The sequence below is a fragment of the Pelophylax lessonae genome, assembly GCF_965119305.1.
Source record: "Pelophylax lessonae genome assembly, chromosome: 2".
In the NCBI taxonomy this organism is placed as follows: Eukaryota; Metazoa; Chordata; class Amphibia; order Anura; family Ranidae; genus Pelophylax; species Pelophylax lessonae.
In genome coordinates this window covers 55,437,980-55,458,744 of record NC_138769.1, presented here as the reverse complement: position 1 = coordinate 55,458,744, position 20,765 = coordinate 55,437,980, and the positions used below count along the sequence as shown (strand labels likewise).

The 20,765-nt window shown below is 45.7% G+C and overlaps 1 protein-coding gene across 1 annotated transcript in view; it reads left to right on the top strand.

The window, feature by feature from the left end:
* Positions 1–20,765, top strand: part of DOP1B (DOP1 leucine zipper like protein B) — a 273,490-nt gene that overhangs the window by 172,128 nt on the left and 80,597 nt on the right. The window contains exons 19-20 of the mRNA XM_082246954.1: positions 9,546–11,124; positions 18,788–18,899. Of these exons, the coding sequence (XP_082103080.1) occupies positions 9,546–11,124; positions 18,788–18,899 (1,691 nt within the window). The remainder of the gene's footprint in view (positions 1–9,545; positions 11,125–18,787; positions 18,900–20,765) is intronic.

Here is a 20,765-nt window from a genome sequence, read left to right as displayed (position 1 = left end):
GCTAGTTGCTTCTTTGCATTACTTTTTAAATCTTTGACCAGCAAAAATCATTAGGCAATTAAAAGACAGAGTTCCTGATCTGCACATTTGGCAGCAACTGAAGTATTGAAGCCGCTTGATCAACATCATGGCAGCCAGACAGTTAGCAATGTCAGTAAGATGAACAAGCAATTCTAGTAAATCCCCCCCCCCCCCCTCCCAAAAAAAACAACCCAAAAAACTGTCAAGCATAAAGTGCAGTTACTTAGAGGTGTTTGCATACTACCCTGCCCCTAGGTCAAATGCCAGACCATTCTGATCAATATATCAACTACCAGGAAGTGTTAGAACTTTGCACATTAGAGCGACCTGAAATTCGGCCTTATGTAGGGTACGTTTTTTTTGTTCAACCCAGTGGGCTGAAAGGAAAAAAACTTAGATTGCCATAAAAATACAAGCAATTTTAGTGTGGTCATCTCCCCCGCTGAGCTATTGTGTTCTGACAGGGGGGCTGCCCACCAGCCAGAACACTCTGATCAGCTGCGGTTTTTCCAGCATGCTTGTCCGACAGAAGCCAGTCATGGGACCGGCTTCTGTCAGACAGGTAGCTGTATATATGGGCCAGTTCCTTCCAAACTGCCCGTTTTTGCCTGATTTTCAGCCTGTGTGTACCCAGCCTTAGCAGCAGGGTTAGGGGCAAACACCTCCAATTTGCATATATTCCTGACATGCACAGAAGTTGTGTTAGTGACAGGGCTGCTTCAAATTAGGAAAAGTTTAGCTTTAAGTTTGTTTTTTGCTTTAAATATAATACAATTTGCATGTATTTTTTTTTTTTTATACAGTGTAATGGAATTCTTTGTTTTCCTCCTCCCTGATCAATTCTTAACTAGCGGAAAGAGAAAGTAATTTCAGTTATCGATCATCAGGAATAAAAGAGTTTCTCTTACGTCCTCCGACAGTCGCCGCCTCTTCATATTCGTCACAATGGGGTTATTGACCTTTGCTCCGTAGGAGTAGCTAGGCAACAGAATATGTTAACCACTTAAGCCCCGGAAGATTTTACCCCCATTCCGACCAGGGGGTATTTTGCGATTTCGGCACTGCGTGACTTTAACGGAGAATTGCGCGGTCGTGCGACGCTGTACCTAAACGAATTTGGCGTCCTTTTTTTCCCACAAACAGAGCTTTCTTTTGGCGGTATTTGATCACCTGTGCGATTTTTTGATCACGCGCTATAAACAAAAAAAGAGCGTCCATTTTGCAAAAATAGCAATATTTTTCCCTTTTTTTTATATGAAATTCCCCCCAAAAAAAAAGTAAAAATCAAAATTTTTTAAAATTTTCGGCCAATTTGTTTTATGCTACCTATGTTTGGTAAAAAAAATCGCAAAAAGCGTATTTTGATTGGTTTGCGCAAAAGTTATTGCGTTTACTAACTAAGGGAAAGATTTTTGTCATTTTTGTTGTTTTTTTTTTTAACGCGTAATGGCGGCGATCTGCGATTTTTTTTGCGGTACTGCGACATTGCGGTGGACAGATCGGACCCTTGACTGACATTTTTGACACTTTTGGGGTTACCAGTGACATTTCTACAGTAATCAGTGCTATACATATGCACTGTTACTGTAAAAATACACTGGTAGTGAAGGGGTTAACTTTATTTGAGAGGGAGGGGCTGTGTGAGTCCCTAGGGGCGTGATTCTAACTGTGATTGGCTGGGGCTTCAGCTGTATGCAGAGTGATCAACGGATCTACATAGTAGATCCATGTGATCAGCTCTCATACAGCGAGGAGAATGACAGGCAGCTTGTTTACACAAGCTGCCTGACTTTCTCCCTCTCCCCCGCCGATCGCAGAGTGGCCGGCGGACATCGGGTCCGCCGGTCACGCGCGCGGGGGGGTCCGTGACCACTCGGGAGTGGGAGCGCGCCTCCGGGGGCGCGCGCTCGCTCCCTAGACCCTCACAAGCTAGTGACGTAGCCCTACGTCACTTTGCCTGTGAGGGGCTGACCGCCGACGTAGATAGTCGTGCGGCGGTCGGCAAGTGGTTAATATCAAAGCTTTTAGCATACCCCACCCCCAGGGGGTGGTCCCCTCAGTCAATACCCTCCTGCTTCCTGCATTCCTACCTCAGTTTCATTTGTCTAGCTCAGGAGTTAGTAGGCTTAACCTGTGCTTGATGTTTTCAGTCTCAGCCTCTATTCTATCTTTTTGATTTTATTTCAAGTGTTTTCTCTTCTTTACTTAGCTGTTATTTTTCAGCATTAGTTTAGTTCTTCAGATGAAGATGATCATGCGGAGCTGGGTCTCGGGCTGGCCTCCCTGGGTACCCGGGGGTTCAGGGCCAGTGGCTTCCCAGCCTGCCATCGAGCGTTCAGCTCAGGTTTCCCTGGCATTTGTGAACGACCCATCCCTGTTCGCTGCAGGGATGCTGCGGTGAGGTGGCTACCTCACCGGACGCCATTTGCGGTTTCGCACCGCAGTTCCACTGCGTCCTGGCTGCGACTCTCCCTGTCCCTAGTGCAGCGGTTTGATCGCTTGTGCAGGTTCCCCACGCCATCCGGATGGTAGGTGTATTCTGTGTGGGGACCTGTCTGTTTTGGGTGTCAGTCTGGGACCGTGGGACCCTGCATGTCTGTGAAAACCTTTGAGCTCCCTGTCAGTAATAGCTGCCTTTCTGTGGGCTGAAGAGGGGGGGGGGCTCTCCTACTCTGCTCTGTGTAACAGGCTGAGAGTTCTGTGAGACATGCTGTATGCTGTGTGTGACATGCTTGTGCAACGTTTTTGGGGCATACTGTGCGGCGACCGCTGCTGCGGTCCGCCATTTTTTTGCAGCGAGCTGTGGTGGCCGGTCTTGTGTGTACAGAGCGGCGTTTTTGGCGCCAAGCGCCGCCATTTTGTCGGCGATCGATCCGGCCTCATGTCAGCGCTGTTTTCTGTATCTGCCTATGGAGCCTCAGCCAGCGTCCATGTTTGTGTAGCCTTTACATAGGCTTCATAAGGGCGGTCAGTCTTGCATCACTTCCTTTTCCTCTGGGACAGCGATCGGTGCAGCAGCCTGTGTGATCCCTCCAGGTTTTACCTTTCCATATTCCTGTATCTTGCCTTGTATTCCTATCCTTGTGGGGGTCAGTGTATTCTGTGAGTGCGGTGGGCTACGCTCGCCGCGACCTTAAAGGGCAGTACTCCTTTTTTTCCTAAGTTACTGGGGCATGGATTCTCAGGAAAGCAAGTTTCCCCCCTCTTTGGTAGGGGGCCAAGGGGCTGCTGCTTCCCCCGAGGGGGCTGATCTGGCTACTATTGTGGCTAACCTAGCTGCTCAGGTGCAGATGCTGGTGGCTGATCGATCCACAAAAAGGCCCAGAGTGTCAATTTCCTCTGATTCAGAGGGCGATGGGGATGCTATGGCTGGAGTGCCCTTCTCAGGGTCTCGCTCATCTCTAGACCTTGCGGGGTCTGAAGGGGAGGCTGAGGTGGAAGGGGTTGATAATTCTCCCCCTGGCTCGTCTGAAGAGCTTGCACTCATGGATGAGTTGGTTGCTTCTATCAAGCAAACGCTGCATTTGGAGGATGAACCGTGTCCTCCTGTTTTGATGTCCTCGTACGGGACGCAAAGGAAACGCACTATGTCGCAGGTTTTTCCTTGCTCTACGGAATTTCAGCGCGCTGTTGATGAGCAATGGCGCAACATAAAAAAGCCTTTTGCTGTGCCGAGTAGGTTCAAGCTGCGTTATCCTTTTACACCAGCTACTGATGAGCGTTGGTGTGTACCGCCTCAGGTGGATCACGCGGTGGCGATTTTGAATAAATCCACTGCGATCCCTGCTGAGGATACCCCGGTGTTCCGGGACCCTACGGACAGGAGATTGGAGTCTCTGGCCCGTCACTCTTACACGGTTGCGGGCTCTATGCTGAAGCCTATTTTTGCTTCCATTATGGCAGCCCAAGCTATTGCGGATTGGACGCAGGCGCACCCTGGTGACTGACTCTGCTTCGCCGTCAACCTTGGCTATGGTGGATCAGATTTATCAGGGTGTCATGTATTTGTGTGATGCGGACTTAGATATGGTCCCTTTGCCTGCGCGTCTGCAGAGTGTGGCGGTGTTGAACCGTCGCCTGATCTGGCTGAAATGTTGGTCTGTTGACCAATCTTCTCGCAAGACTTTAGCTAATTTGCCCTACGCGGGCTCTCGCCTTTTTGGCGAATCTTTGGATACTCTGATAAAGGGTATTTCTGGGGGTAAGAGCACTCTTTTGCCCCAGACTCACAAGTCTAAGTTTGTTTGTGGTAAGAAGAATACCTCGTTTAGACCCTCTCAGGGGTCCTTTCGTGCCTTTCGGTCGCACTATAAGGGCAAGCCCTTCAAAGGACAAGGCTCCCAGAAAAAGCCGTGAGCAGGTAAGCAGAAGTCCGGCCAGTCCGGGTCCGCTGCCCATAACAATGCGGCCTGAAGGGGCGCCCTCACCCAGTTCTGGGGTGGGGGGACGTTTGCTCGGTTTTCTTCAACCCTGGCTGGCTCGCGTTCGGGACAGGTGGGTTCAGGAAATCGTTCGATCTGGATACAAGATCGAGTTTCTCTCTCGGCCGGCGGGCAGATTTTTTCCCTCAAATCTTCAGCTGTCTCCGGAGCGATTGCTGGATCTGCACCTGGCGGTGCGGGACCTGCGGGCTCAGGGAGTGGTGGTTCCGGTGCCTCATCGGGACAGATTTCGGGGGTTCTATTCAAATCTGTTCACTGTGCCCAGAAAGGAGGGCAAGGTACGTCCGATTCTGGACTTGAAAGCTCTGAACCGCTTTGTGCGGGTTCGCAAGTTCCGCATGGAATCCCTGCGATCAGTGGTGGCTGCCCTGGTTCCGGGGAAATTCATGGCCTCTATCGATCTGAAGGATGCGTATCTTCACATCCCCATCTTCGAGGGTCACCAGCAGTACCTTCGATTCGCCATTGCGGAGGACCATTACCAATTCGTGGCGTTACCCTTTGGTCTCGCTTCGGCTTCGCGGGTTTTCACCAAGGTGCTTGCGCCGGTTCTGGCTTTATTGAGAGCCCAGGGCATCTCGGTCCTGGGGTATCTGGACGACATTCTGGTTCGGTCTGCGACCAGTCAGGGTCTGGTGAGCGACCTGTCCATCACGATGCAGACTCTGCAGGAGTTCGGTTGGACGATAAATTTTCCAAAGTCGGCGCTGTGTCCGTCGGTTCGTCGTCCTTACCTGGGGATGATCCTGGATTCTGTTCAGGCGAAGGTCTTCCTGCCGGAAGACAAGCTCCGGAAGCTTCAAGAAGAAGTCGGTCCCTCAGGGACGTTCCGTGCTCGTCCCTCCGGACGTGCATGAGGTGTCTGGGGCTGATGGTCTCAGCTTTCGAGGCGATACCCTTTGCCCAGTTTCACACGCGGGGTCTCCAAAGGGAGATTCTGGCCAGGTGGGAGGGACGACCGCAATCTCTGGGTCTCCAGGTTTCATTGAGTCATCGCACCAGAAGGGACCTTCTGTGGTGGCTCCAGTCCCCGGCGGTGTCGGGGGGCAAGTCCTTTCGCCCTTGCTCGTGGACAGTGATCACCACGGATGCCAGCCTGTCGGGCTGGGGTGGTGTTTCTGGGCATTCTGTCCGCCCAGGGAACTTGGTCAGGTTCCTTCGCAGGTTGGCCTCGGAACCGAAGACGGTGATTCTGGTGGCACCAGACTGGCCTCGCCGGTCTTGGTACGCAGACCTCGTGAATCTGGCGGTCGACGCTCCGTGGCGTCTGCCTCTTCGAGAAGATCTCCTGTCTCAAGGGCCGATATTCCATCCTGCTTTACAGTCGCTGGCTTTGACGGCCTGGCTGTTGAAACCCAGATCCTGAAGGATAGGGGTCTCTCCCCTGAGGTCATTCACACTTTGATCAAGGCTAGAAAGTCCTCTTCGGGGAAGGTTTACTACCGTACTTGGAAGGCCTATTTTGCTTGGTGTGAGTCCAGGGGGTATTCCCCTCGCTCGTACTCGGTATCAAGAGTGTTGGCTTTTCTTCAAACGGGCGTGGACCAGCGTTTGGCGTTGGCCACGATTAAGGGTCAGATTTCTGCTCTGGCCGTTCTCTTTCAACGCCCTGTGGCGTCTAATTCTTTGGTTGGCACCTTTGTTCAAGGGGTGCGGCATCTGGTCCCTCCTAGGAGGGATCCTTTGCCTCCATGGGACTTGAATCTTGTTCTGTCCGTGTTGCAACATGCTCCCTTTGAAAAAATCAGGGAGATCTCGTTGTCTATGTTGTCCAAGAAGGTCGCCTTTTTGGTGGCAATCACCTCAGGTCGTAGGGTGTCGGAGCTGGCTGCTCTGTCCTGCAGATCTCCGTATTTGGTGGTTCACTTGGATAAGGTGGTCTTGCGACCTAACCCGTCTTTCCTTCCAAAAAGGATTTCGAATTTCACCTCAATGAGGACATTGTCTTGCCTTCGCTTTGCGCAAAGCCTAAACATCCAAAGGAAGTGGCTTTGCATTCCTTGGATGTTGTTCGGGCGATCAGGGTTTACCTGTCATCGACTGAATCCTTTTGCAAGACGGATTCTCTATTTGTCCTTCCAGAGGGGCCTCGGAAGGGCATGGCGGCGTCGGCTTCTACCATCGCCAAATGGATCAGACAGGTCATTGAACAGGCCTATGCTTTGAAGGGGAAAGTTCCCCCCATGCCTGTGAAGGCGCACTCTACAAGATCTCTGAGTACGTCTTGGGCCTGTCATCATCGGGCTTCTGTGGCCCAGGTGTGTAAGGCGGTGACTTGGTCGTCCGTTCACACCTTCTCAAAATTCTACAAAGTGGATGTTCAGGCATCGGCAGATGCTTCCTTTGGCCGCAAGGTTCTTTGTGCGGCAGTGCCTTAGGGTTCCTTGTTTTTTCTTGGACCCTTGGCTGTTGGGATGTTTTTATCCCTAGTTTATTTGTTTTCCTGGGTTGTTGCTCCTGTTGAGCAAGGTTTTTTCATGTTGCCCAGTTGGTTTCCTTCCTTTGGTAAGGTTCCTTTCTCTGATGTGGGTATTGCGTTGCTTTAGGCGCGGCTGCTGTTTTCCCACCCCTCATGTCTACACTGCTTTGGGACGTCCCCATTGTGATGAATATGAAGAGGCGGCGACTGTCGGAGGACGTAAGAGAAAACGGAATTTTTGTAAAATCTTACCTGTAAAATTCCTTTCTCTGAGTCCTCCGACAGTCGCCGCCCCCGCCCCTCTTTTGGGGTTTGTTTATGTACTCTACTGCTATACTACTGAAACTGAGGTAGGAATGCAGGAAGCAGGAGGGTATTGACTGAGGGGACCACCCCCTAGGGGTGGGGTATGCTAAAAGCTTTGATATTAACATATTATGTTGCCTAGCTACTCCTACGGAGCAAAGGTCAATAACCCCATTGTGACGAATATGAAGAGACGGCGACTGTCGGAGGACTCAGAGAAAGGAATTTTACAGGTAAGATTTTACAAAAATTCAGTTTTTCCATGTTCCTCATGATCTACACAAGGGCTACCTGTCAATAGTTTAAAGAAGACCTATCATTTCAGATTTTTTACATTGTTCTGCCGCCAATGGGACAACCTACTGTACATTTAGTACTTTGTCCCATGTAGCTAGCTGTTTCCTAGGTCTAGCTATGAAGGCCGACCTGCCCCCCTCCCATACCCCCTTATGGACGGCAAATCCAACAACAGCTTGGAAGGAGATGGACCCTTTGTAACTGCAGCTTGTCTCCGCTCAGAGCAATTTCCCTAGACAAGCTGCAGTAAAATGATTGCAGAGAGACAGGAGGCTGCCAGACCGCCCTCTCCCTTTATATTCCAGGAAAGTGCTCTTAGCCTAAACAAGCTGCAGTTATGATGAATACAACTGATACCCAAGCTTTTGTTAGATTTGCCACACAGGGAGAGGAGGGGGGGAAGTTGAACTTCATTACTAGTACATGTATTTTGTCCCATAGAGGGCAGAACAGTGTAAATTATTGTAATGAAAGCTGTTCTTTTAACCTTGCCGACCGCCGCACGACTATTTACTGCGGCGGTCAGCCCCTCAGAGGCAGAGCGACGTAGTACTACGTCGCTAGCCTGTGAGGGTCTAGGGAGCGAGCATGCGCCCCCGGAGGCGCGCTCCCACGTGGTCACGGACCCCCCCGCGCGTGTGACCGGCGGACCCGATCGTCCGCCGGTCACTCGCGATCGTCGGTGGAGAGGGAGAAAGGCAAGCGGCTGATGTAAACAAGCCGCCTGTCATTCTCCCCGGTGTATGAATGGTGATCATACGGTTCTACTATGTAGAACCGTTGATCACTGTTCATACATCTCAAGCCACAGCCAATCACAGTTAGAATCACGCCCCTAGGGACACACACAGCCCCTCCCTCTAAAAAAAGTTAACCCCTTCACTGCCAGTGTAATTTTACAGTAACAGTGCATATGTATAGCACTGATTACTGTAGAAATGTCACTGGTAACCCCAAAAGTGTCAAAAATGTCAGTCAAGGGTCCGATCTGTCCGCCGCAATGTCGCAGTACCGCAAAAAAAAAAAATCACAGATCGCCGCCATTACGCGTTAAAAAAAAAAAAATGACAAAAATCTTTCCCTTTGTTAGTAAACGCGATAACTTTTGCACAAACCAATCAAAATACACTTTTTGCGATTTTTTTTTTTTTTTTTTACCAAACATATGTAGCATAAAACAAATTGGCCGAAAATGTTAAAAAATTTTGATTTTTACATTTTTTTGGGGGGGGGGGGGGAATTTCATGTAAAAAAATGTGAAAAATATTGTTATTTTTTGCAAAATTGACGCTATTTTTTTGCTTATAGTGCATGATCAAAAAATCGCACAGGTGATCAAATACCACCAAAAGAAAGCTCTGTTTGTGGGAAAAAAAGGACGTCAAATTCGTTTGGGTACAGCGTCGCACGACCGCGCAATTGTCCGTTAAAGTCACGCAGTGCCGAATCGCAAAATAGGCCCTGGTCAGGAAGGGGGTAAAATCTTCCGGGGCTTAAGTGGTTAAGAAATCCAAACAGAGACACCCTATTTGAGAACATGTTAAATGCTTTCCTATCCAGCAGGCAACAGGTCCATGAGCATTGGGAAGCACATCTCGTACTCCCTCTATGTTACTAGAAGTAGAAGACATTTGTTTTAAACGTGGCTCTGTTTAGATTTTGATATACTAGCAACAAGGTCACTTGAAAGAGGACATGTACATTGGAATTTGTGCCCACAAAAGTCCAGCAAAGGACTAGTAACCAATATTGCCTGTGGCCTGTCTGTAGCTGATCTTTCCAAATCGCTGACTTACAATGGCTTATTGTGCACTGTATCTCTCTGTGGAGGTGGCCACCTTGGTAGAGGCAGGGCTTTTCTCTTTTCTTCTTCATGTCAGTGCCCCGCCATCCATCCTATGATGGGTAATTTGATGACTGGCAGAGTAATATTAAAGAAGCAGCAAGAGAGGTGTGGGAAGCATAAATCCTTATAATTAATATTTCCTGAGCAATCTTGCTATATAAATAAGGTACGCGTATCAAACAATACCTTAATTTATCTTTTTCTTTACTTGTAGAAGAAATCAGCTACTGGTGCAAAAGGAAAAGATCTTCATTAAAAGACACAGCAGGAATTTATGAGTTTCCTGAGAGTAATTCTGAAGAAAACTTTCCCCAGTTTACCACAGTTGACAGAGAGGCCATTTGGGCTGAGGTTGAGAAGGATCCTGAAAGGATGAAGAACGAATGGGCCTCAAATAACACTGAGCCTCAGTTTTGTGGGTACAATGACCAAGAGGACAGTGAACACACAGAATCTGCAGACACCAGCATTGGACAAAGCGTCAGCGAAAACTCTTCTTTATTTACCCCTAGTTCTGCAGACATCAGTAATGACCAATGCAGTGACAACATAGATGGTCATGGTTCTTCTAGGCCTCCTTTCCAGCCCAACATGTCCTCTGTGGAAGCAACTAGGCCTAATGCGTTGTTAAACTTGGTACGTACGGAGTCTGATGTGACACAGACCTCAGAATCTCTCTCTAGTGATGATGAAGCAGAAGTGGAACTTCAACTCATCAAAAGCACCAAACTTTTAAAACAGCAAAAAGAGAAAGAGGAGATGATTGAGGCCCTGTTCAAACACATCCTCCTCTACCTGCAACCCTATGACTCTAGGAGGGTGTTGTATGCCTTCTCTGTTCTGGAAGCTGTTCTCAAAACCAATCCAAAGGAGTTTATCGAAGCTGTAGCTAGTACCAGCATGGACACTAGCTCCACCGCACACCTTAACTTAATTTACAACCTTCTTGCACGCCACCAGGAGGCCCTAGTTGGGCAAAGCTTTTACGGCAAGCTTCAGACCCAGTCTCCATCAATGTGCCCTCATTCTTTGCTGATTGAACTGTTGACATACCTCTGCTTGAGCTTCCTACGCTCCTATTACCCTTGTTACCTTAAAGTCAGTCATAAGGATGTCCTCGGCAATCGGGATGTCCAAGTGAAGAGTGTGGAAGTTCTTATTAGGGTGATGTCACAGTTGGCCGCTGTGGCCAAGAACTCAGAGGGTAAAAACGTTGACTTCATCCATAGACTGCTTGAGAGATGCAAAGTCCAAGAGTTTGTTCTTCTGTCTTTGTCTGCTTCCATGTACACAAGTCAGAAGAAATATGAACTAGTGTCCCTTGGTGGAAACAAAGTCCTAGGAGATGAAGGCTTGTTTGAAGAGAGTGTTATAAACTTTGGTCAGGACCAGATTTGGAGTGAACATCCTCTTCAAATTGAGCTGCTGAAACTGCTCCAGGTTTTGATTATTCTTGAACATCATCTACGTCAACTTCAAGAGGACCAAGACTCACCGGTGGACCTCTCTAAGGAATGGCACAGAGGAGTGAATTTCCAGCAGTCTATAAATGCTATGCAGTATGTACAGTCACATGCAATCACGTCGCAAGGCTTGTTTGTCTCTGCTGTTGTGAGGGCACTGCGTCCGGAGTATGGCTATGGGATGCACCCACCCTGGGTGGCCCTGGTCACATCATCACTGCCTTATTTTGGAAAATCTCTGGGCTTAACTGTAGCTCCATTTGTTGCACAAATATGTAAGAACCTAGATGAACTTGTGAAGCAGTATGAAAACGAGTCCGTAAGAATAAGGTAAGTTTAGATGTGCCTAACCCTTTACCCCATTTATTTCTTTGGCATCGTAATAGATTTATTATCTTAGACACATATAATTAAATGGAAAGTAAAACAAAACCATTAAATACACAGTTCAAACATTTGTAGAAAATATAAATGCCAAAAGTTTTGTTATGAGCATTCATTTGTGATCAACTCTGTTCGGGTGTGTAAACGGGTTCATGGTGGGTGACGCAACCACTTTCAGAGCCTTGAATTTCCTTTCCTTCCGGGTTCTTATTGAGCAGTGAGCTGCTTTAGTAGTGAACATAAGCACACAGATGGTGTCCACAATGAGTCCTTTCTCCCTTGTTTGCGCCCTCCGTTTTCCCTTTTCTGCTCTTGGATGTTTTTAGTGTATGTACAGAGGCAATAAAAAAAACTTAGTCAGTACATCTCTGCAATACAGGCACATTTCCCCAATATCCCAATATCCACATTATCCCAATAAAAAGCTGCAATTTTGAAAAACAACAGAATATAATAATGAATGATGCTGCGCTGCTCACTATATATAATAATCAGAAAGTGACAATAAACGCCCTACAGAGGTGTTCAGTGCCCTACACGCTGCAAGGCATAAATTAAAAATAATAAATGACAGACGAATTATGGAAGGAGGTACTTACCTCTTATGTTGAAACAGTTATTTCTGCCAAAGACAAGATGATCCAATTACAGTATTTGCACCAAATGTACTATACAGCTTGGCGATTGTTCAAAATGAGAAATGTCTGATAGCTGAGGGCTCCTTTTTACATATGGTATGGGAATGCAATAAGGTCCGCCCACTTTGGTCTGAGGTCACCCAGTTTATGAGAAAAACAAGGTGCCTCTAAGTGCAGTATTGACCGTTTTTTGTAACATCAAATGGTTGAAAACACAAGATGTAAGTTAAAACCAGGATTTGCTTATCCTGGTTTTAGACCAATCCCCCCACCCCCCCCCCCCCGTTTTTTATTCCATTTATTTTCATACATTTCTTTTCCATTAGTTCACTATCTTCTTATTGAAATTGTCCATAAATGTACGATTATGGTAGAATATAAACATAATGACGTGTATACCATATCCTCCCACCACAGCTCCCTCCCCGCTGTTCTCTGTCTATGAGCAGGTGTCCTGCCGAAATTTCGAACTTTCGGTCAGACATCTCGGCAAGTTGCCGCTACTGCGCATGCACGAACGTCAAGGCACGTTCACTAAGAACTCCAACGCCCGTGCATGAGAGTTGGAGTTCTCGGCAGCAGAATGCAATTGTTTACTGCGCATGCGCGAACGCCAATGCCCGTTTACAGAGAACTCCAACGCCCGTGCATGAGAGTTGGAATTCTCGGCAGGACAATTCAATACGACTGCGCATGCATCGGCATGATACCGTACATCACCAATAACTCAGCCCCTCCCATTTCCCCGTCCCGCTGCTTCTCATAAACCAATGGATCCCCAGTGGGCTTAGGTCTGATGAATATAACAAGACAAAAAGATTTCCAAGCTCTCCTTACCGACCAATCTGCGACCAACCGAATTGACCTGTCCAACAGTACGCGTTAAAAACAGGGGTTTAGTTGCACACATTTGCAAATACATGCGTAAGCCACAGAGCCCCGTCAAGGCACCCCATTATCTGTGGTACTAACTCTAAATTCTGAGAGTCTCCAACAATGGAAGCACATGCATTTAATGGACAGGTGTAGGACAGATATGCCTGAAGGGAGCCCACCCCTTCTTAAAGGCACAGGGGCACACTGAGCACCCAGCCTATAGCACAATGGCAGCAAAGATGTCAGTGCGTTGCTTGGTCATTATAACCTAAAACAAAAACAACTGGTTACTGTCCACACCTGTAACTGGTCTCTGCAGCAAGGAGCAATGGAAGGGCGATGCATATTACAAGACAAAAAGATATCCAAGCTCTCCTTACCGACCAATCTGCGACCAACCGAATTGACCTGTCCAACAGTACGCGTTAAAAACAGGGGTTTAGTTGCACACATTTGCGCATGCTCCGAAACATGTTACGCTAGAGATCGACCGATTATCGACAACAACGATATATCGGGTGCCGATATGCACTTTCCCCGATATATCTGTATCGGCATTTGGATTTGCCGATATTTAGGTAAAGTGCATGTACCGGGGTGATGCCTGCAGCTAGAGGCATCACCCCGGTACCGGTGTCCATAGCCGACGGTCGGCTGACTTGTAATGACAACCAATGCGGCTGAGAAACTGCTCGGCTGTCATTACAAGGAGCGGGTGGGGACATCCCCCCTCTCCCGCCGCCTTCCACGGCTCGCCCGGGTCTCCTGTCCCTCCGGGAGACATGGGCATTGTACCTCCACCGCCGCCGAAGAGAAGACCCGGGTCTCCATGTAAAAAACCCGGAAGTGATGTGGGTACTCGGTGCCAAATTAAAAAAAACTGACAGCATTCCAAACAGCCAAACTTGGCATTTTGAATGCTTTTTAGGTCCGAGGAGGGGGTTTGGGGTCTTTTAGACCCCCAGATCCCTCCACAAGGAGTACCTAAAAAAAAAAAAGATGTTTTTAAATGTCCGAAAATATCGGCAGGTATCGGCCGATACCGATATCCGATGACCAAAGTATTGGTATTGGCATTAAAAAAATTATAACGGTCGATCACTAGTTACTGCCCACCCGCACCTGACACCGACCGTGTGCGTTCAGCGGGGTTTCCGGAAGCTCGACTGCGCTGTGTGTTAGTTTCACGCTGACATACTAGCGAACACTGGCTAGCGGAGTACCGACTCCTCTCTTCTTGGCTACAGGTGATGCTGTTGGCTGATCACCGGTTGTCTCTTGGCCTTCATTACATGGAACATCTTGTAAGTGTTTTTAACCCTTTGATGTTAAAATAAACGATCAATACTGCACTTAGAGGAGCTTTGTTTTTCTTATATATTCCACAGAGCTGCTTCTCCTCCTAAGTGCTGATCATTACCACCCATTGGATCCAGGGCTCAGCCCCCACGGAAGCGCCCATATTTTTTACTTTTTGGTCACCCAGTTTAAAGCAGATACTTTTGATCTTCCAAACATATGCAGTCCTATGGTTGGACTTTTGGGAATAATAGAAGATGAGCTTATAGATAAAAATGTAAAAAATGTTCTGCGATTATTATTCTTTTATGTTTGTAAATTGATTGCGATAAATTGGATACGGACAGAACGACCCTGTTATTGTCAGCCTGGAAATCTTTGGTTAATTTCAATGATACCTTCCTACCTACAGATTGACATATGACACTAGGGGGTCTCACAAAACATTTACCAGAATTTGGGCTAGATGGGTAAAGTCCATGGAAACTGTGGCAAATTGTCCTCAACACTTGTCCTGCGACTTGGGTCTGCAAAGTCGCATGATAACTGCACAGTGCAAGAGAGAGGAGATGGGATGGAGGAGATAGGATTGGAGGAGGAGGACATGGGATGGAGGAGATGAGACTGCAGGAGGAGGAGGACATGGGATTGGGAAGATGGGATGGAGAAAGAGGAGGACATGGGATGGGACTTGGTGGGACAGCCAGTATGGTGCCCTGGGGAATGTTTATGGTCAGGTCCAGGGGGGCCCAGCCTAAAGCTGTGTAAAATTTCAGATGGCTGCCCTGGTAACCCAGTATAATGGCTCAGATGGGGATACCATAAGCAGTCTACTGTAAAGTGAAAAGTAGTAATTCCCTCCAAAAAGGTTTGGGTTTTTTTTCTTCCCCCTTTTGGTTCTTTTCTGTTTTCTTTATTATATTTTGGGTTTACAGAAATGAATATTGATATTACTGCCTGGTTGAAAGAGTATGGATTTACCTCTCATTTGTTTCCTAATAAAAAACAGATACAAAGCTATATGTACATATGCAGATATTGAAAGAGATTTGCACGGAATGCTAGTCTTGTATTGAAAAGCATTGTTTTTTAATTCATGTATGGAAGATCTGTAACCTGTATTTCCTTTGTGCATATGGCAATAAAAAAAATCTTTAAAAAAAATAAAATATTAAACAACCGACAGGGATGAAAACACAGCAGGTAGGCAACTAAACAAGTAGTATGGTATAAAATAAATCATCTAACTGGGTATAAACAAACAAATCCCTGCAAAAAAACTAAAAAACATTCATAGTAAAATGCACCCTCCATGGGTGTAACCACCAAATAGCAAATTAAGTGAAAGGTGAAAAAAATAAATATATATATCCATGTAAAAATAATATAAAAAAAGTCCAGGTGAAAGCATCAAATAACGTGAATAAAATAAAGCATAGTAAAAGTCCTTGTGTGTAAAAGTCCAAATGGCAAAGTGGTGTTAATTCATATCCAACACCCATGCTTCATTATGCATAAATGGTGACTGTGATCTTCCAGCGGCCAGCATGCACACTTACCTCCAGCACAGACCCCTAAGGGTCAGTTGACACTTTCAACCAATCAGACTCCAATACTGCCCACCCTGCTTAGCCCAAGGTTAGGTGGATCCACTCAATCCTCCGATAGTCTCCAGTAAGCAGCTCAAAAAGACAGAGCAAACGCTACCTAGTGCAATAAATTTTAGCACCGAAATTTCAGCAACCAACATTTTCGTCCGAAATGGGCCTATCCCATTTCGGCCAAAAACGGGTCATATATGCCGAAAATTAATGGCCGCCGCAGCAGCTTTCACTTGAACTTATATGGTGCGTGACCGGACGTGGCTGGCTCCCGAGACCCGCCGTTTGTGTGATGTCATGGTCCAGAGAGGAAAGCGAGGCTGAGAAGAGGACCCAGCATGCAGAGCGAAGGAGGATCTTCCTCGTCCTCCTCCGTGCCTATGATATGATAGAAAATAGATAGAAATTATAGAAAAAAAACTTTTAAAATCATTTGGTAATTTTCGGTTTTCGCCAAGGGCATCCTAAATTTTCGGTTTTTGTTTCGGCCCAGAATTTTCATTTCGGTGCATCCCTAAAAAATTGATTGTAACGTTTCAAAACACACAGTAGAAAACCACTCACAGAGGTGGGAAAATCGTCAGACTCTGTAAACTTCATAGAGTACCAATATGGCCGACTTCCGGTCCGGACAGGAAGTGACATCACCCGCTACTTTTCCAACGTGTGACGTTCCATTTCTGCATCAGGAATCCTGGGATCAGCGGCATCGTTTATTTTATTTATCTATGTGAGGTGTGGAAACACTTTGAGTTGTTTGCGGAAGCTCTGTGGGTTTAATTGGTGTTTAGCATTGCGTGAGTTGTTTTAACAGAAAAATGTTGATCTGCCAGAAATTTAGTGTGCTCTATACTTTCAGTTTGAGCTGACAATGCATTACCTTTGCTGCCTTGAAATCCTAAACAGCGTTATCACCCCTGCCTGCCTGACTGTCATTATCCTCCACCCCTCTCTGTGCCTTTCCATATGCATACATTGATTTCTTTCCCAGCAAAAATGGCTGCTGCCTTGACTTCCAAGACTGTTCACACACTGGAGGAGATTTACTGAAACTGGAGCGTGGGAAATCTGGTGCAGCTCTACATAGCAACCAATCAGCTTCCAGGTTTTAGCCTGGGTTCACAATGAATGCGGGTTTGAAATCGTGCAAATCCAGGTGAACTCACACAATTTCAAATTGGCATTTAAGCCCGACTTCGGGGGCGATTGGGGAGACATCTGTGCGGGTTCATGCACAGATGTCGAATAAAATTGTCCTCAAAGTCGCCAAAGGCAGTGCGGGAACTACTTTTGGAAATCGGTGCGGTGCCGCAAGTCGGCATCACAGCGATTCGGACGGTGCCGTCCCTGGCAATAGGCTCCGATTTGGCATACAATTTGACATGTCAAATCAGCCAGATGTGAACGGGGGCTTTTTGTCAAAGCTTAATTGAACAAGCTGAAGTTGGGGGCTGATTGGCTACCATGCACAGCTACACTAGATTCTGAGGGCTGTAGTTTTAATAATTCTCCCCCACTGTGTGTTAGGGAAGGGCTCTGGGGAAATATAGATATGAGTTCCTAGCAGCAGCAATTTAACCAGCTTTTTTATGACATCATAGGGAGTAATAAAATCTACATGTAATGTAAAATCCAAAAGTCTGGATGGCTGCACTCCAAAACAACATCCAGCTTTATTGAGTAAAAGAAAACAAATACAATACCATGACACCGTTATGTCAGCATTGGTCAACGTGTTTCACGCTGTCTCAGCACTTGCTCATGACTGTCATGAGTATTAGTCATGAGTAAGCGCTGAGACAGCGTGAAACCCGTTGACTATTGCTGTTCTGATGGTGTCAAGGTACAAGTGCACTGAATAGAAATTTTGATGCCAAAACCGAAAATTCTGGATGCACTTGGCCCCGAAACCGAAAATTATTATCATTATATAGGATTTATATAGCGCCGACAGTTTTACAACTTGAGGGTAGACAGTACAAATACAATACACTTTAATACAGTAGGAATCAGAGGGCCCTGCTCGTTAGAGCTTACAATCTAAGAGAAAATGACTTTTTTTTAAAAAATATATCCTTTTTTTATATATAATTGTATTATATTTGACTTTTTATTTAATATCATGAATTTAAATGAATATGAATTTATTGTCGGCCATTATTGGCACATTTAGCGACAGAAAAGCTCAAGAAAAATGTAACCCATTAAATTCTACGTATGTCTTCACACTGGTCTGTTGTGGTATTAAAAATCCTGCTTACTGCATTTTTGGTCAGTTAAAAAAAATGCACCAAAAATGCACCTCCCCGTTGAAATGCATTAAAAATTAAGCAAGAACGCTTAATAATGCAGCTGTGTTACGTTTTTGATTGCGGTTCTTGAGTCACATGACCTATGAAAAACAAACCATAAGCACAGTAAAATCGTGGTAAAATCCCAACAAAATCACGTGCGTTTTCTACACTTTTTCCTCTTATCAGCAAATTGTCAACAACACCATTTTCGGCTGCCAAAATTTCGGTGCATCTCTATGTCATGGTATTGTATTTGCTTGCTTTTACTTAAAGCTGGATGTTGTCTTGGAGTGCAGCCCTCTGGACTTTTGGATTTTACATTGCATGCAGTGAGACGGACTGGGCTGGCACCTGAGAAAGGTGTGGAGGATAGTGGCATCTAGACCACGTGGAGCAGTGGCTTGTCCGTTTACGAGTAATAAATGCTGATTATCACTCCAGGTCAGGAACAGGGTCAAAATAAAATATAAGGTAAATTTGGGCCTGTCCAGTCTGTAGAAGTGGAGGACAGGCAGATGAATGAAAGGTCTACCATCTCCATCCATAGAGCTCTTTTCATTGCTGGAAGAATGGAGGTGGCGGCGGGGAGGTTGGCGCGCAAGGTGCAGGCATAGTTGGTACTCTTGAAAATTGACTATGATGCGTCCAGTAGCTGTATTAAATCCTGAAGCAGTGGAAGATTACCACTGTGGGGAAGAGTCATTTTAACTAGGACAGCTGGTACCAACACAAGGGACACTTCTCAATAAATGTAAGTACCATCCCTTGTGCTGATTTTAAAAAAGGACACTTCTCATTAAAAGTACCATCCCTTGTGCTGATTTATAAAATAAAACTTTTTAATTTGGACTTTAACATTTCTCAGGATATTTATCAGGTTTTTCCTATTTTCATCTAACAGTGCATCATGCAAGCGAGAGAACATTTCCCCTGATTACCCACTCACACTTCTGGAGGGCCTTACCAACATCGGTCATTTCTGCCTTCTGGATCATCCCACACAAACAAAGAAGGTATCATTTTTTATTGAGTAATAACAATAACCAACACTTGTAGGTAATATTTTTTCTATCCTACCATCTATACATCTATCACAGCCAGTAATGTTTATACCTTCCAAAGGATTTGTCATTTTGTCTAGCTCAGGGATCCTCAAACTACGGCCTTCCAGCTGTTGCAGGACTACATGTCACATGAGACATTGTAAAACTCAGACATTCACAGAAATGACTAGGCATGATGGGAATTGTAGTTCCTGAACAAATGGAGGGCCATAGTTTGAAGATTCCTGGTCTAGCTGGTCAAGAGATTCGGACAGCCCTGCCCAGCAGCATAGCCATGTTGATGAACTCACTTTTCTCTACTGCAGTTAAAGCAGCACTAGATGCAAAAACAAAGATTTAATATATTGCAACTTACCAATGCTTGAATGCAGTGGCTGCAATAATTTTCTTTTCTTAGCACTTTCTCCTATATTTTCATCTGCTAATTTACTTTGATAGTCAAGTCCATCTAAATTTGCTAGTGCACTTAGCACTATCTGCTCCCCAGATGCTTCAGTCCTAGGGTGTCTCTGTTCCTCCTGCATTGCAGTGGAGCCACCCTAAGACAAGAATTGGGTTACTGGCCACATCACAAAGGTGAAAACAGCCTAAGGCCCATTTAACGCAGGCTGTCTGTCTGTCAGTTTTTTCAGGCAGACCCGATCAGACCCTGCATTGTCCTCCATGGAGTGGCGGATGTCAGCGGACACAGGTCCGCTGACACCCGCTGCCATCCGATCGGATCCTGTCCACCAAAAAACAGACGGGTGGTTGTCCTATTTTCCATCCGTCCAGCAAATCAGATGGAAATGGACAGGCGATCCATTTTCATCCGATTATCCCATAGCAGAGAGTGGGACTGTGTCTGTGTCTGCTCTGCATAGCGGAGCGGACACAGACCTGTCATCTGATCCCCCGCTGAGCAAGCAAATTCAGCTTAGCAGGGGTGGTCCATGTGAAAGGGAAGCGCTCAATTTCAGACAATGGTGGGCCACAAAACAATAAGAGTGTATCGAGGTATATCAAAAATATGTAAGATGAATACAATAGATGGAATAAATCAGTGAATAAAATCTTGATTAAATGAATGACAAATAAGATAATAAATATTCAACTTATGGCAATAAGTAAAAAGTGCTGCAGTGCTGGTGAGGTAATAAATAAAAAATATAAATATAAAGATGCCAAAAATCCAATGAAGTAAATTAGGTAGATGAAGGGCATAGGAAGTGTGTGGGGCACCAAAATAGCTGCTGGTTATAGTAGTGTCACCACATACTATAGTAGAAAAGGTGTAATCGCCGCTCAATAAAAGACAATGGTGGGTCACAAATCAATAGAGTGTATTGAGGTGTGAATAATATGGAAATGAATACAATAGATGGATAAATCAGTGAATAATTACTAGATTAAATAAAAAACAAAAAATAATCAAAATTCAACATATGCCAATAAGCAAAAAGTGCTGTGGTGCTGGTGAGGTGAAAAATAAATAATAAAGATGCCAAAAATCAATGTATGGCGGTGACTGTGACAATGCTAAAATACAAATTAATACAAGTGCAGATAAAAAACAATATTAAGATGCTATTCAACTAAAATAATAGTCCATGTGCCACTGGATGATGAGCACAAAAAGAAGTAAATAAACACAAAAGGAAGGTGAAGTTAAAAAGTGTTCCAATAAGTGAAACTAAGAATCGCATCCAGTGGTGTGCAATTGTATGGTGAACTTAATCCCAAAATCGCATCAAGTGATAATCAGGTGCAAGTAATTTGTGAGCTTTTATCCTAAATTGAGTGCAATGGCACGCTCACCTCCATTAACACTCAAAA